Source organism: Papio anubis, chromosome 16 (genome assembly GCF_008728515.1).
Source record: "Papio anubis isolate 15944 chromosome 16, Panubis1.0, whole genome shotgun sequence".
NCBI classification, from domain to species: domain Eukaryota; kingdom Metazoa; phylum Chordata; class Mammalia; order Primates; family Cercopithecidae; genus Papio; species Papio anubis.
Genome location: NC_044991.1, coordinates 17,139,963 through 17,152,420, shown reverse-complemented (window position 1 = coordinate 17,152,420; position 12,458 = coordinate 17,139,963). Strand labels below are relative to the sequence as shown.

Here is a 12,458-nt window from a genome sequence, read left to right as displayed (position 1 = left end):
ACACAAATAGGCATTAGGAATGTGGTGACCCTGGGCTCCACCATGATAAAGAAACGTGAACTCCTGGGCCTGACAGTGATAGAGAAACTCCTTGCCACTGGTTTTATTATTCTTAGGGATCCAGCTCTAAATTCATCGTGTATCAGTCATTTAATAAACATCTTTACAAGCCAGTCATTTAGCAAGCATCTTTATAAGTTGTAGCACACATCTATAAAACTTCTTTGAAAAATGGTTTAGCAAACATCTTTAAAAGCCTTACACCAGGCATTTGGGATACAAAGGTGGTGAAATACAGACGTGATGCTGGTTTGGGAGCTTACGGTATAGGAGACAGACAGACATTTATTAGCTCATCACACAAAAGCATGAAATAATACCCTCTGTGTTGAGTTTACTGAAGAAATGTATGTGATTCCAGCAGAACATGTAACAAAGCAACCCCAATGAAATGATAAAGGCAGGGAAAGTTTCCCTGAGTACATGTAACTTTAGCAAAAGAACTTGTTATTCATTAGCAATGGGGGAAAGGAAGGAAGTTGGGGAACAGTTTAATAAATAGAAGAAATCACCTGTTCAAAGGTGCTCTGATGGGAAAGAAGGAGCAAAGTGAATCTGCAGGACTGGAGAGTGAGGAAGGACGCAAGTGGTGCGAGTACACCTTAGAAAGAGGCAGGAGCCAGAGTCTACAGAGAGATGTGACTCAGTTAAGAACTGCGGCCTCTGCCGGGTGCGGTGGCTCACGCCTGTAATCCCAGCACTTTGGGAGGCCGAGACGGGCGGATCACGAGGTCAGGAGATCGAGACTATCCTGGCTAACACGGTGAAACCCCGTCTCTACTAAAAAAATACAAAAATTGGCCAGGCGCAGTGGCGGGCGCCTGTGGTCCCCACTGCTCAGGAGGCTGAGGCAGGAGAATGGCGTGAACCCAGGAGGCGGAGCTTGCAGTGAGCTGAGATCCAGCCACTGCACTCCAGCCTGGGCGACAGAGCGAGACTCTGTCTCTAAAAAAACCACAAAAAAACAAAAAAACTGTGGCCTCAGCCGGGGGCAGTGGCTCATGCCCATAATCCCAGCACTTTGGGAGACTGAGGAAGGCGGATCACTTGAGGTACACGGATCACTTGAGGTCAGGAGTTCGAGACCAACCTGGCCAACTTGGTGAAACCCTGTCTTTACTAAAAATATAAAAATTAGCTGGGCCCGGTGGTGCGCACCTGTGGTCCCAGCTACTCTACTCAGGAGGCCGAGGCAGGAGAATCACTTGAACTCAGGAGGTGGAGGTTTCAGTGAGCTGAGATCATGCCACTGCACTCCAGCCTGGGCAACACAGTGAGACTCCATCTGCAAAAAACAAACAAACAAACAAACAAACAAACACACACTGTGGCCTCTATCTCACAGCAGTAGGAAACCAGGGAAGGTTTTACCCAGAGGAAAAGAGTGGCATGACTGCACTTGTTTTTGGAAAGCTGACTTTTGCTAATGAGAGAAAAGATACGGGGGAGGAGAGGTGAGCAGTGGAGGGAAGAGACTAGTCTGAAAAAACACTTGCCATTGTGCTGGGGAAAGATCACAAAGCATGGACTAGGTAGGTGCAGCGGGTGGTGGAGCCACCCTAGGGTGTGATGTGGTTAGACCCGGGGCAAGAGAAAGGGACAAAGATGAGCTCTCAGTTCCAGATCAGCAACTAAGCAGATGGCGATGCCACTGCAGAGGGAGTTGTCAGGATGGTGGAGTAGGCAGATCATGGCTTTGGGGTTGTTGATCTGGGTTACGTATAAACTAATACATAGACAGATGCATTATAATACATCTAATAGATCATGGAGTCAGGTCTGGGTTTTCATCCTGGCTTTGCCATGAATCCTATTATTATTATGAAAAAATTACTTTTTATAAATGCTTTCATCCTCACTGTTGTACTGGATTCTGACAACGCTCTCAGGGGACTCAGGAATGTGAGAGAGATAGGTGGTTAACTGGTAGGGGAACAAAAAGCAGGTGTCAGGAAGCTTCAGTGAAGTCTTCAATAGTAGAGATGGGGTTAGAGGACAGGACTCTAGAGACAATATTCTTTTGAACATATCAGATTTTCTAAATTATCGTATTTTCTAAATTATCTAAATTATTATTTTCTAAATTATCATATTTTGAGCTATGAAGGATTCATTTCAGATGTATTAAAAAAAAAAAAAAGCCAGCATGTAAAATAATAGACAGCTGGTCTCCCTGGATTAAAGTAGGCATGACAGAGTCAGAGCATCCGTGTTTCCTCCCCTTCTCGCCTTAAATCCGAGACCTCACGGAAGGAGCTTCCAGGAGGGAATTCCAGTCCATAGTACCTTACTCCTTCCAATTCTTAGCTGTTGATGGATTTCACAACAGGCCACACCACCCAAGGGCATTTTAAGTCATTCTGGCCTTGGCTGCAAGTGGAATGAAGCATTTTTAAGAACCTGCCATGTTGTGTACACTGCGCCATCTTATTTCATCCCTTCCTTTGTGGCTGACTCAGTCCCAAGCCATCTGAGAGCTGAGAGAAGCAAGGTTCAAAACCAGTTAGAGAATTCTTCAACAGTAAACCAGGATTTGAAATTAGTTTTTTTCCCAATCACTTTGTATTTTCTTTTCCTTTTTTCCTCTTTTTTTTTAGAGAAAAAAAAAGATACATTCATTTACCCATGATCTTACCGCTATGATCATACCACATCACACCACATACCACTACAATTGTACGGCTTGCCAGCTCTATCACCCAGGCTGGCATACAGTGGTTCGATCATAGTTCACTGCAGTCTTGAACTCCTGGGCTCAAGTGATCTTCCTTTTTCAGCCTCCAGAGTAGCTGGGACTACAAGTGCAGTCATCACATCCAGCTAGTTTTTTGTAGGGGCAGGTACCTCACTATGTTTCCCAGGCTGGTCTCAAACTCCTGGGCTCAAGTGCCTCCAGAGCACCTGCCTTAGCCTCCAGAGCAGCTTCGACTGACTACAGGCGTGTGCCATCATACTTGGATAATTTAAAAAATTTTTTGTAGAGGTGGGGGGGTCTCACAGTGTTGCCCCGGCTGGTCTCAAACTCTTGGGCTCAAGCGATCTTCCCGACCGCAGCCTCCTAAAGTGCTGGGATTACAGGCGTGAGCCATTACGCCCAGCCCACTTCGGTGTCTTCCCTGCACGGGCTCACAGGGGACGCGGCACTGGACTCCGACCGAAAGAAAGGCAAATGGTGAACGCAGTGGCAGAGGCATCCTTGGGAACCAGCTGCCGCTCCTCCTTCCAGGCTGCTTTTCCCCATGGTGTTGGCGCTAAGACCCTGGGAGACAGAGTGGTTTGCTTTCACCTTAATTAGCGCAGCAATTTGCTAAATTTTGTTTTTCCCTTTTTAAGAGTGTTAATCAATTTTAGCTCAGAATAGATTGGAATGGCACGCCAATTACCACGACAATCCCCAAATGCTAAATTCCGAACATCTCCATCAACCTCAGAGCCTGAAATATGTGAACATCGGAAACTCTGGCTGGCATGTCAGTGATCTTTTAAAAATGTTATGGCTCTAAAATGAAAAGATAATGGCTTTCTGAGGTTTGGAACAAGCAATTTGCCAGAGTCAGCCCCATGCTTAGGTGTTAAGTCCTTCCTAAGGTGATCGGAGACAGAGCATCAGTGTATTTCTGCAAAGTCACATGTTCCTCTAATCACAGCAATTTGTGAAATCCACAAGCATTAGCAGGTACCTACTACGCACCGGAAATACAGAAAAGAATAAGATGCGGCTCCTCTCCTCCTATCCCATTGAGAAGGGTCCAGTAGACAGAGAAGTGAACAAAAAATGTCTTCCTCTTTCCTGGGAAAGTCAGGTGTTTCTTAAGAGGAGTTGGCACTGCAGCTGAGTCCTGAAGGATGAACAGGAGTTGTGGCAAGATAGGTGGGAAGGGCATATCAGATGGAAGGAACAGAATAAGCAAAGACTCAAACACAGAAGAGGGGGCCAAGGGAACCAGAAGTGTGCTCTGCTACTTAGAGTTAAAGGAATAGTAAAGGTTTACAGGAATGCTAGCGACAAGACCGGAAGTAGAATCAAGAGCCAGAATATTCAGGACTTCTTAATCGGGCTGTGGGTCTCAACATGATGCAAGCGAAACGGTACCACAAAAAAACTGTAAGGGAATGAGATGACCAAAAAGGTTTCATTTGGTTGAAATCCCTCCAGCCTGGCATAACCTTTAATATTTATTCAATGGTGTCTTTTTAAAGCACATTGAAATATATTCTCACATTTGAGTCTCTTAATTATCCCCATGAGTTTGGTATTTCATCCACCTTTTCTACTGATGAGAAAACAGGTCCAGCAGAGGTGCGTGGTTTACTTTGTGTCTTTTGACCAGTAAGTGACAATATGCAGATTTAAACTCCAGCCCATGGGGGTCTGAGTTTAGCATTTACTTCACTGGGTAATAGAACTCTCTAGATGACAGCGACCATAGACCACTTTCAGATTCTATACCAGGCCAATGGCCTCCAGCGTCTCCAGAAAGACTTGGTGGTCAAAACTCAGACCAAAGTGGATTCTGTGCACACAAAGTGGTTACTTTAATACTTTTGATAATAAAATCAGATTCTGGTGGCAAACAACCTCATTACGCTGTAGGCACTTTCAGTTAGGAGCTGAGATTTCTGGCATTGCTACAGTCTACTAAACCACAAGCAGTAACGCTTCCAGCTAGAGGAGATCATGGAGGTGCCTCCCCTTCTGCCCATACCTTGAGCTCGTCTGCATTGTAGAAGTCCACACGCACGGCGGGCACCATCCAGGTCTGGAAGAGCGTGGCCAGGATCTGCTCCGCAATGGAGTCGGCAATAAGGTGGAAGTGCAGAGGGTTCCGTCTGTGGGGAGTGTGAGAAGGAAGGGTCAGGAAGAGATGTAAGGCTCTTTGAATTACAGCTGCAAAAACACACTCTTCACAGTTCCTATGGCGGGGCTCGTTTCTAAAGGCAATTGTGAGAGTAAATCTGGCATGTTACAAAACCGGTACTCACTGGTGAGGCTGCAGGAGCTGAAAAGGAGAGAAGGCATCTCACCCAACCTCCGTGATTCAGAGAAGTGACAACCAACCGCCAATCACTACTGACACCCAATTCAGGCCAAATGCCATACCTGTTATGAGGATATTCATTTTTTTCTGAAAGTCGTAAGTAGAGCATGTGTTAACAATTTGGTCAACCTTTATATCTGCCACCTGGACTTATCAGCCTTAACGCAGAAACACATCAACATAGGGTAAGTTTTTTAGACTGGCTGCAGGCGGCTGGCAAGAGACTTCTCTCACAGCACGGTGTAAGTTCAGTCTTCTGCGTGTTCCTCTCCAAAAGAAAACAAGGCTTTAAGATGGAGTCATCCGGAGCCCCCATCACCCAGTATCAGCTTGTCCTCACTTTCAATATTTCTATAGCTTTCACTTATCCCAAAACAGACCACTTTCAGATTGTACACCAGGCCAATGGCCTCCAGCCTCTACAGAAAGCCTTGGTGGCCAGAACTCAGACCAAAGTGGATTTTGCGCTAACAAAGTGGTTACTTTAATACTTTTGGTAATAAAATCAGATTCTGGTGGCAAACAACCTCATTATGCCCTGAACACTTTCAGTTAGGAGCTGAGATGTCTAATGCTGCTTTTACTGAGGCAGCACCCAAAATATCAAAGAGCATTACGCAAGGGCAAAACTTCCAGAGATAAATGGAAAAAGGGTTCCAAACCCAGGTCTGAAATTTATGAGTGGGAATCTTGAGCATGTCACTTACCCCTTTGCACTGCTATTTCTACATTCTGGAAAATGTGGAGAAAGACCTTCTCATGAGGCTGCTGTGTTGATTAAATACGATAAGAAGTGCAAACTATGGCACATCAAAAATAAACATGGGATAATAATCAATAGCAGATGTGCCCTAATGAGGAACCGGCTAGACACAAAGCAGTACGTCAGTCAAGACCTACTAGCATAAATACTATTGCGCTACTACAAATAATGACATACAGCGTAATGCCATGAGTTACAGCGTAACTCATTCATGGCATGAGTACCGACTAGCAATAGAGCACTGTGGGAAATACAAAGATGAGAATGACCCGGCCTGCTGACCTCAAAGAGCTCATACTGCTCAGAGACAGATGAGCGCAGTTAAATATAAGCACGGCGCGGAATGTGATAAGGACTACAAAAGAACACAACGTTCCATGGGAGTAAAGCAGCAGCCAATTCTGACGGGGTCAGAAGGACCTGTAAGAGGAGAGGGAAGCTGTGCCCTAAAGGGAAATGCAGGACTTTGACAAGAAGAGAAGGCAGAGGGGATGCAATCTGAGGTGAGCAACAGGAGACAAAGGCTGGGCCCAGGGTGTATTAGGAGTGGGGGCCGGGGGAGGAGGGGCTTAGCAGGGCTCCACGGTTGGAGCAGAGAAGGATGGACATGAGAATGCAATGAAAGTTTAATTGAAACAGTCCAGACCGGGCGTGGTGGCTCACGCCTGTAATCCCAATACTTTGGGAGGCCAAGGTGAGCGGATAATGAGGTCAGGAGATCAAGACCATTCTGGCTAACACAGTGAAACCCCGTCTCTACTAAAAATACAAAAATTTAGCCAGGCATGGTGGCACTTGCCTGTAGTCCCAGCTACCTGGGAGGCTGAGGCAGGAAAACTGCTTGAACCTGGGAAGTGGAGATTGCAGTGAGCCGACATTGTGCCACTGCACTCCAGCCCGGGTGACAAAGCAAGATTCCGTCTCAAAATAAAGAAATAATAAATAAATAAATAAAAAAAAAAAAACAAAAAAACAAACAGACTAGACCTCAGGGAGGTGCTGGGGGCAGGATGACTGGCCTTTTAGCTTTCAGCTGTCAGCTTGGTCACTCCCCAGCCCTGTCCTATGTTCCAGACATACAGACTCTCTCTCAGTTTCCCACCCCCTACCCCATGCTCTCTCTCCACCCTGGGCCTTATCATGTTTAGCTTGCTCTGCAGGGAACTGTCCTGCAGTTGCTCACTCAATAAATCCTTACTGGGAACACCCCATTTGTCAGGGGATGAGCCGGATGCTGGGGGCCACAGTGGTGAGTCAGACACACCCGCATTGTCCCCGTTGTCATGGAGCTTACAGTCTTGCCCACCCTGCACCTCCATGTTCAGTACTTGGTTATCTCTTAGTACGCTTTAGGGCCACCATCATTTGCTCCTAGAATCCTTTCCTGACTCCCCACGTCTAGGTCAGGGGTCCTAACTGTTATCCCAGCCATATGTACCCACCTACTCGTCCTTATGTAGTGGTTGCCTGTCTACTTGTCTACAACCCCCCGGGAGCTCAGCAAGGTCAAGGATCACATCAGATGTGTTCAAATGGACAGATCCATGATCTATAGCTCAGTGCCTAGAAGAGAGGAAGAGTTTAATAAGTGAACTGAATGGACAGATGGGTGGTGAGTTGTGGACAGATGAGAGGAACAGATGTAGACATGTCATTTAGGAGATCATTAGACTTCGGGGGTGTGAAATGAGAATCTGATTGAAACAGTGTTGGCCAGGTACCGTGGCTCATACCTGTAATCCCAGCACTTTGGGAGGCTGAGGCAGGTGGGTCACCTGAGGTCAGGAGTTTGAGACCAGCCTGACCAACATGGAGAAACCCCATCTCTACTGAAAATACAAAGTTAGCCAGACGTGGTGGTGCATGCCTGTAATCCCAGCTACTTGGGAGGCTGAGGCAGGAAAATCACTTGAACCCAGGAGGCAGAGGTTGCAGTGAGCGGAAATCGCGCCATTGTGCTCCAGCCTGGGAGAAACTCTGTCTCAAAGGAAAAAAAAAAAAAAAAAAAAAAACACCCCAAACCAGTGTCTATGCCAGGAAGAGCGACAACGAAGCTGGATCTAGAGGATTTCAAAAGAACAGACCTTAGATATGAGAAAAAAAGAGAAGGAGGAGCAGAAGGCAACACTGGGGTTCCCGGGTGGGTGGCAACGGCTCCAGGACCAGGGATACGACGAGAAAGTCACTGTGGAGGAGGACAGTGAGTCTGGGATTGGGCACACCAAGATGAAGGTGGGGGTGGCAAAGCCAGTGCTGTTGCTGAATGGGTGGGTCTAGACCTGAAGAAAGTCAACCCGCCATACACGTGACAGGTGTCTGAGGGTAATAAACCGAATAAACGAATCCAAAAGCAGTCAGCACTGCAGAATTTCCCCATGGGACCCACTGCCTAAAGACTGCAACTTTCCCGTAAAATTATCCACGCTCACCACGCTCAGTGGAAAGGGGCATATCTTCCTTAGAGCTTCCCTAAACGCCCTATAAGAAGCTGCCACTGGGCCGTGGTGATGTTTGGTGGCATGAAGGGACAATGCTGTGTTTGCCCATTGGCCAGTGGCTTACCTGAGGGCCAAGTCAGAGGCAGTAGGACAAAGTCACTGGGATATAGATGGTCCATTTGGCCCTCACCGTTTCCATGACTGTCTCCCAAGGCCATAGTTGCCATAATAGAGTCTTATTAATGGAGAATGGATAAAGGTAAGCCTATATCATGGTCAAGTTGCATGTTCACCTACCGTGGCTTAATTTGAGCCAGGGGGTGACAATAATAAAAGGACCAAGCTTCTTATATTTGCTCTAACGCATCATACTTGCCACATTTCTGTATCTTTCTGTTCCCTCTCCATGGAATGCCCTTCCCTGCTTGGAAGCCCCATGAATTCCTGTTCATTCTTCAAAATTCCCTGTGTAAGTCACCTCCTCCTGGAAACCTTCTTTGAGCCCTTCCTTGTCTCTTTCTCCTGCTAACTCTGCACCTTGTGTGAAAAGCTCGCCTGCCATCTGCAGGAAGGCATTATGATACGGATTCAAACCGCTGGCTCCCTGTCCCTATTGTGAGATCACGGGGGACAGAAACCATCTTTTCATCTCCATCCACAGTATCCAGCAAAGAGCCTGGTGAATCATGGGTCCTCCGTAGATACTCTTGTAACAACAACAAAAAGCCAGTGCCTCTCCTTCTGCCATCACTGTAACCACCATCATAGGAGGGCAGAAAAAGTTGATGGCACACTCCGTATCAAGAGTTAGGAGTTTGGGCTGTGTTCCAGAATGCCTGGCTTGGCATCCCGGCTACAGTACCTGCTGAGCGACTGTAAGCAAGTCACTTCATCTCTCAAGGCCTCAATTTCCTCATCTTCAAAGCAGGAGAGAGAATAGGAAGCAAGGAATATTATATTGGATAATTGTGAGGATAAAGTGACATAATAAACATAAGGTGCTTAGTAAAGTACTACCTGATATATGGTAAGATTTCAATACAGGTTATCTATTATCAATATTAACTTCTGATACTGCTTTTTTTTCCTCTACTACTTTTGCATCGACTGTTCGATGAAGTATTTTCAATTAGTTCTTCCAAGCACAGACAAAAAACGGGCTGAATGAATAAATATCCAACAAAGAGCTATTAAGCAATAACTACATATAAGTTACAACAGGGATATAGGTGATGAATGAGCTACGAGCGTTCTCTTCAGGCAGCTTGCAATCTTGGAAAGTCAGAGGAAGACAGAATACAAAAAAAGTCCACACACATCAGAACATGGATTCGCCACTGTGCTGGGCTGCCACACACAACTACAGAGCTTGAGAATGGTCCACTTCCCAGGGAGCCTTCCGCAAAGACTAACGGGTAATAACGTGCAGGATGCTCTTAGAATTAGACGGAGCACAACCTGCACAACTGTACATGACGATTCTACAAGGAGGAGCACAAAAGCTATGTGGCGGTGAGAGCGAGAGATGATATTTTGGTAGTGAAGAATCTGGGAGGTTTCCATGAACTATGTGGCAAGTAAACTGGAGCTCTAAATGGGTAAAGGAGGAGGAGAGAGGGAGGTATTCAAGCAGGAAGTACAGGTAACCCTTGAGCAACACAGGGTTGAACTGTACGAGTCCACTTACATATGGATTTTTTTCAACAAAACCTGGAATGGGAAACCCAAGTATACGGAGGGCTGATTTTTCCCACAGGCAGTGATATAGTTTGGGTATTTTTCCCCATCCAAATCTCATGTTGAAACGTAATCCCCAATGTTGGAGGTGGGGCCTGATGGTTAGTGTCTGGGTCATGGCAGCGGATCCCTCGAGGCTTGATGCTGTCCTCATGGTGTGAATTTTCTCAAGATCTGGTTGTCTAAAAAAAGAGTGTGGCACCTCCCCACACTTTCTCTTGCTCCCACTCTCCTCTTGCATGTGATGTGCCTGTTCCTGCTTCACCTTCTGCCATAAGTAAACACTCCTTGAGGTGTCCCTAGAAGCCAAGGAGATGCTGGTGCCATGCTTGTACAGCCTGCAGAATCATAAGCCAATTAAACCATTTTTGTTTATAAATTATCCAGTCACAGGTGTTTATAGCAACGCAAGAACAGAATAACACAGAAAAATTGGTACCAGGAGTGAGATACTGCTATAAACATATATGAAAATATGGAAGCAACTCTGGATCTGGGTAACATACAGGGGCTAAAAGAGTTTGGAGGGTTTAGGAGAAGACAGGAAGATGAGGGAAAGTCTGGAACTTCTTATAGACTGGTTTAATGGTTGTGGTCAAAATGCAGATAGTGACAAGGACAGTGAAGTCCAGGCTGACAAGTTCTCAGATGGGAATGAGGAACTTACTGGGAATTTGACTAAAGGTCGCCCTTGATATGCTATAGCAAAGAACTTGACTGTATTGTGTCCATGCCCTAGAGATCTGTGGAAGTTTTAACTTAAGAGGGACAACCTAGGGTATCTGGCAGAGGAAATTTCTAAGCAGCAAAGTGTCCAGATGGAGGAGAAAAGAAATAATCTAAAAGTTGGAACTTAAAGAGGGAAGCAGGGTGTAAAAATTTGGAAATTTTGTAGCCCAACCATGTGGAAAAGAAAGAAAAGGCTTTTTAGGATGGTGGTGGAGTTGTGGGGAGAAGAACCCACAACTTGCTAGAGATATTTGGCATAACTAAAAAGGGGCAAGGTACTGACAGCCAAGACAATGGGAAAAAGGCCCTGAAGACAATTTCAAAAGTCTTCCAGGCTGCCCCTCCCATCACAAGTCCAGAGTCCCAGGAGGAAAGAATGGTTTCCTGGGCCAGGACACCATTGCCCTGCACCACCCTAAAAGGCTGCTCTGCATCGTGGCCCCTCCAGTTCCAGCCTCAGCCCAAAGGGCCCAAGATACAGCTCAGGCTGCAGCTTCAGAGAGTGCAAGCTATAAACCTTGGCAACTTCCACGGGGTGTTAAGCCTGTCAGGATGCAGGGCGCAAGAGGGAAGGAGGCTTGGCAGTCTCTACCAGATTTCAGAGAATGCATAAGAAAGCCTGGGTGCTCCTGCAGAACCCTGCTACAGGGGCAGAGCCCACCAGAGACGTTCTATTAGGGCAGTGCTTAGGGTATATGTGGGGTTGGAGACCCCACACAAAGTCCCCTCTGGGACACTGCCTAGTGGAGCTGTGGGAAGGGGGCTACTATCGTCCACGTTCTAGAATGGTAGATCCACTGGCAATGTGCACCTTGTGCCTGGAAAAGCCACAGGCACTCATCTCCAACCCATGAGAGCAGCTGCAGGGGCTATGCACTGCAAAGCCACAGGAGTGTACCTGCCCAAGGCTTTGGGAGCCTGCCCATTGCACCAGTGTGCCCTAGATATGGGACATGGAGTCAAGAATTATTTTGGAGCTTTAAGATTTAATGACTGCCCTGCTGGGTTGCAGACTTGTGTGGGGGCCTGTAGCACCTTTCTTTTGGCCAGTTTCTCCTTTTTGGAATAAGAGTATTGACTTCATGCCTGTACCACCATTGTATCTTGGAAATAAATACTGCGTTTTTTATTTTACAGTTTCATAGGTAAAAGGAACTCATCTCTAGATGGGACTTTGAACTTGGGACTTTTGAGTTAAGAATGGAATAAGACTTTGGGAGGCTATTGAGAAACAGTGATTGTATTTTGAAAAGTGAGAAGGACATGACATTTGGGGGGCCAGGAGCTGAAGGATATAGTTTAGATATTTTCCCCCACTCATATCTCATGTTGAAATGTAATCCCCAGCGTTGAAGGTGGAGCCTGGTGGAAGATGTCTGGGTTATGGGGACGGATCCCTAATGGCTTGGTGCTGTCCTCACAATACCGAGTGAGTTCTCACGTGAGCTGGCTGTTTAAAAGAGTGTGGCACCTCCCACCCTCCCTCTTGCTCCTACTTTCACCATGTGATGTGTCTGCTCCTCTCCACCCTCCTGACATAAGTAAATGCTCCCTGAGGCCTTGCCAGAGGCTGAGCAGATGCTAGCACCATGCTTGTGCAGTCTGCAGAACTGTGAGCCAATTAAATCTCTTTTCTTTCTAAATTGCCCAGTATCAAGCACCTCCCCCCAGCCCCCGCAGAAACAGAGCTTC

The 12,458-nt window shown here is 46.4% G+C and overlaps 1 protein-coding gene across 1 annotated transcript in view; it reads right to left on the bottom strand.

The window, feature by feature from the left end:
- The window catches only part of LARGE1 (LARGE xylosyl- and glucuronyltransferase 1), a 697,253-nt gene that overhangs the window by 378,151 nt on the left and 306,644 nt on the right, over positions 1 to 12,458 (bottom strand). The window contains exon 5 of the mRNA XM_003905455.5: positions 4,767 to 4,890. Coding sequence (XP_003905504.1) covers positions 4,767 to 4,890 — 124 coding nt within the window. The remainder of the gene's footprint in view (positions 1 to 4,766; positions 4,891 to 12,458) is intronic.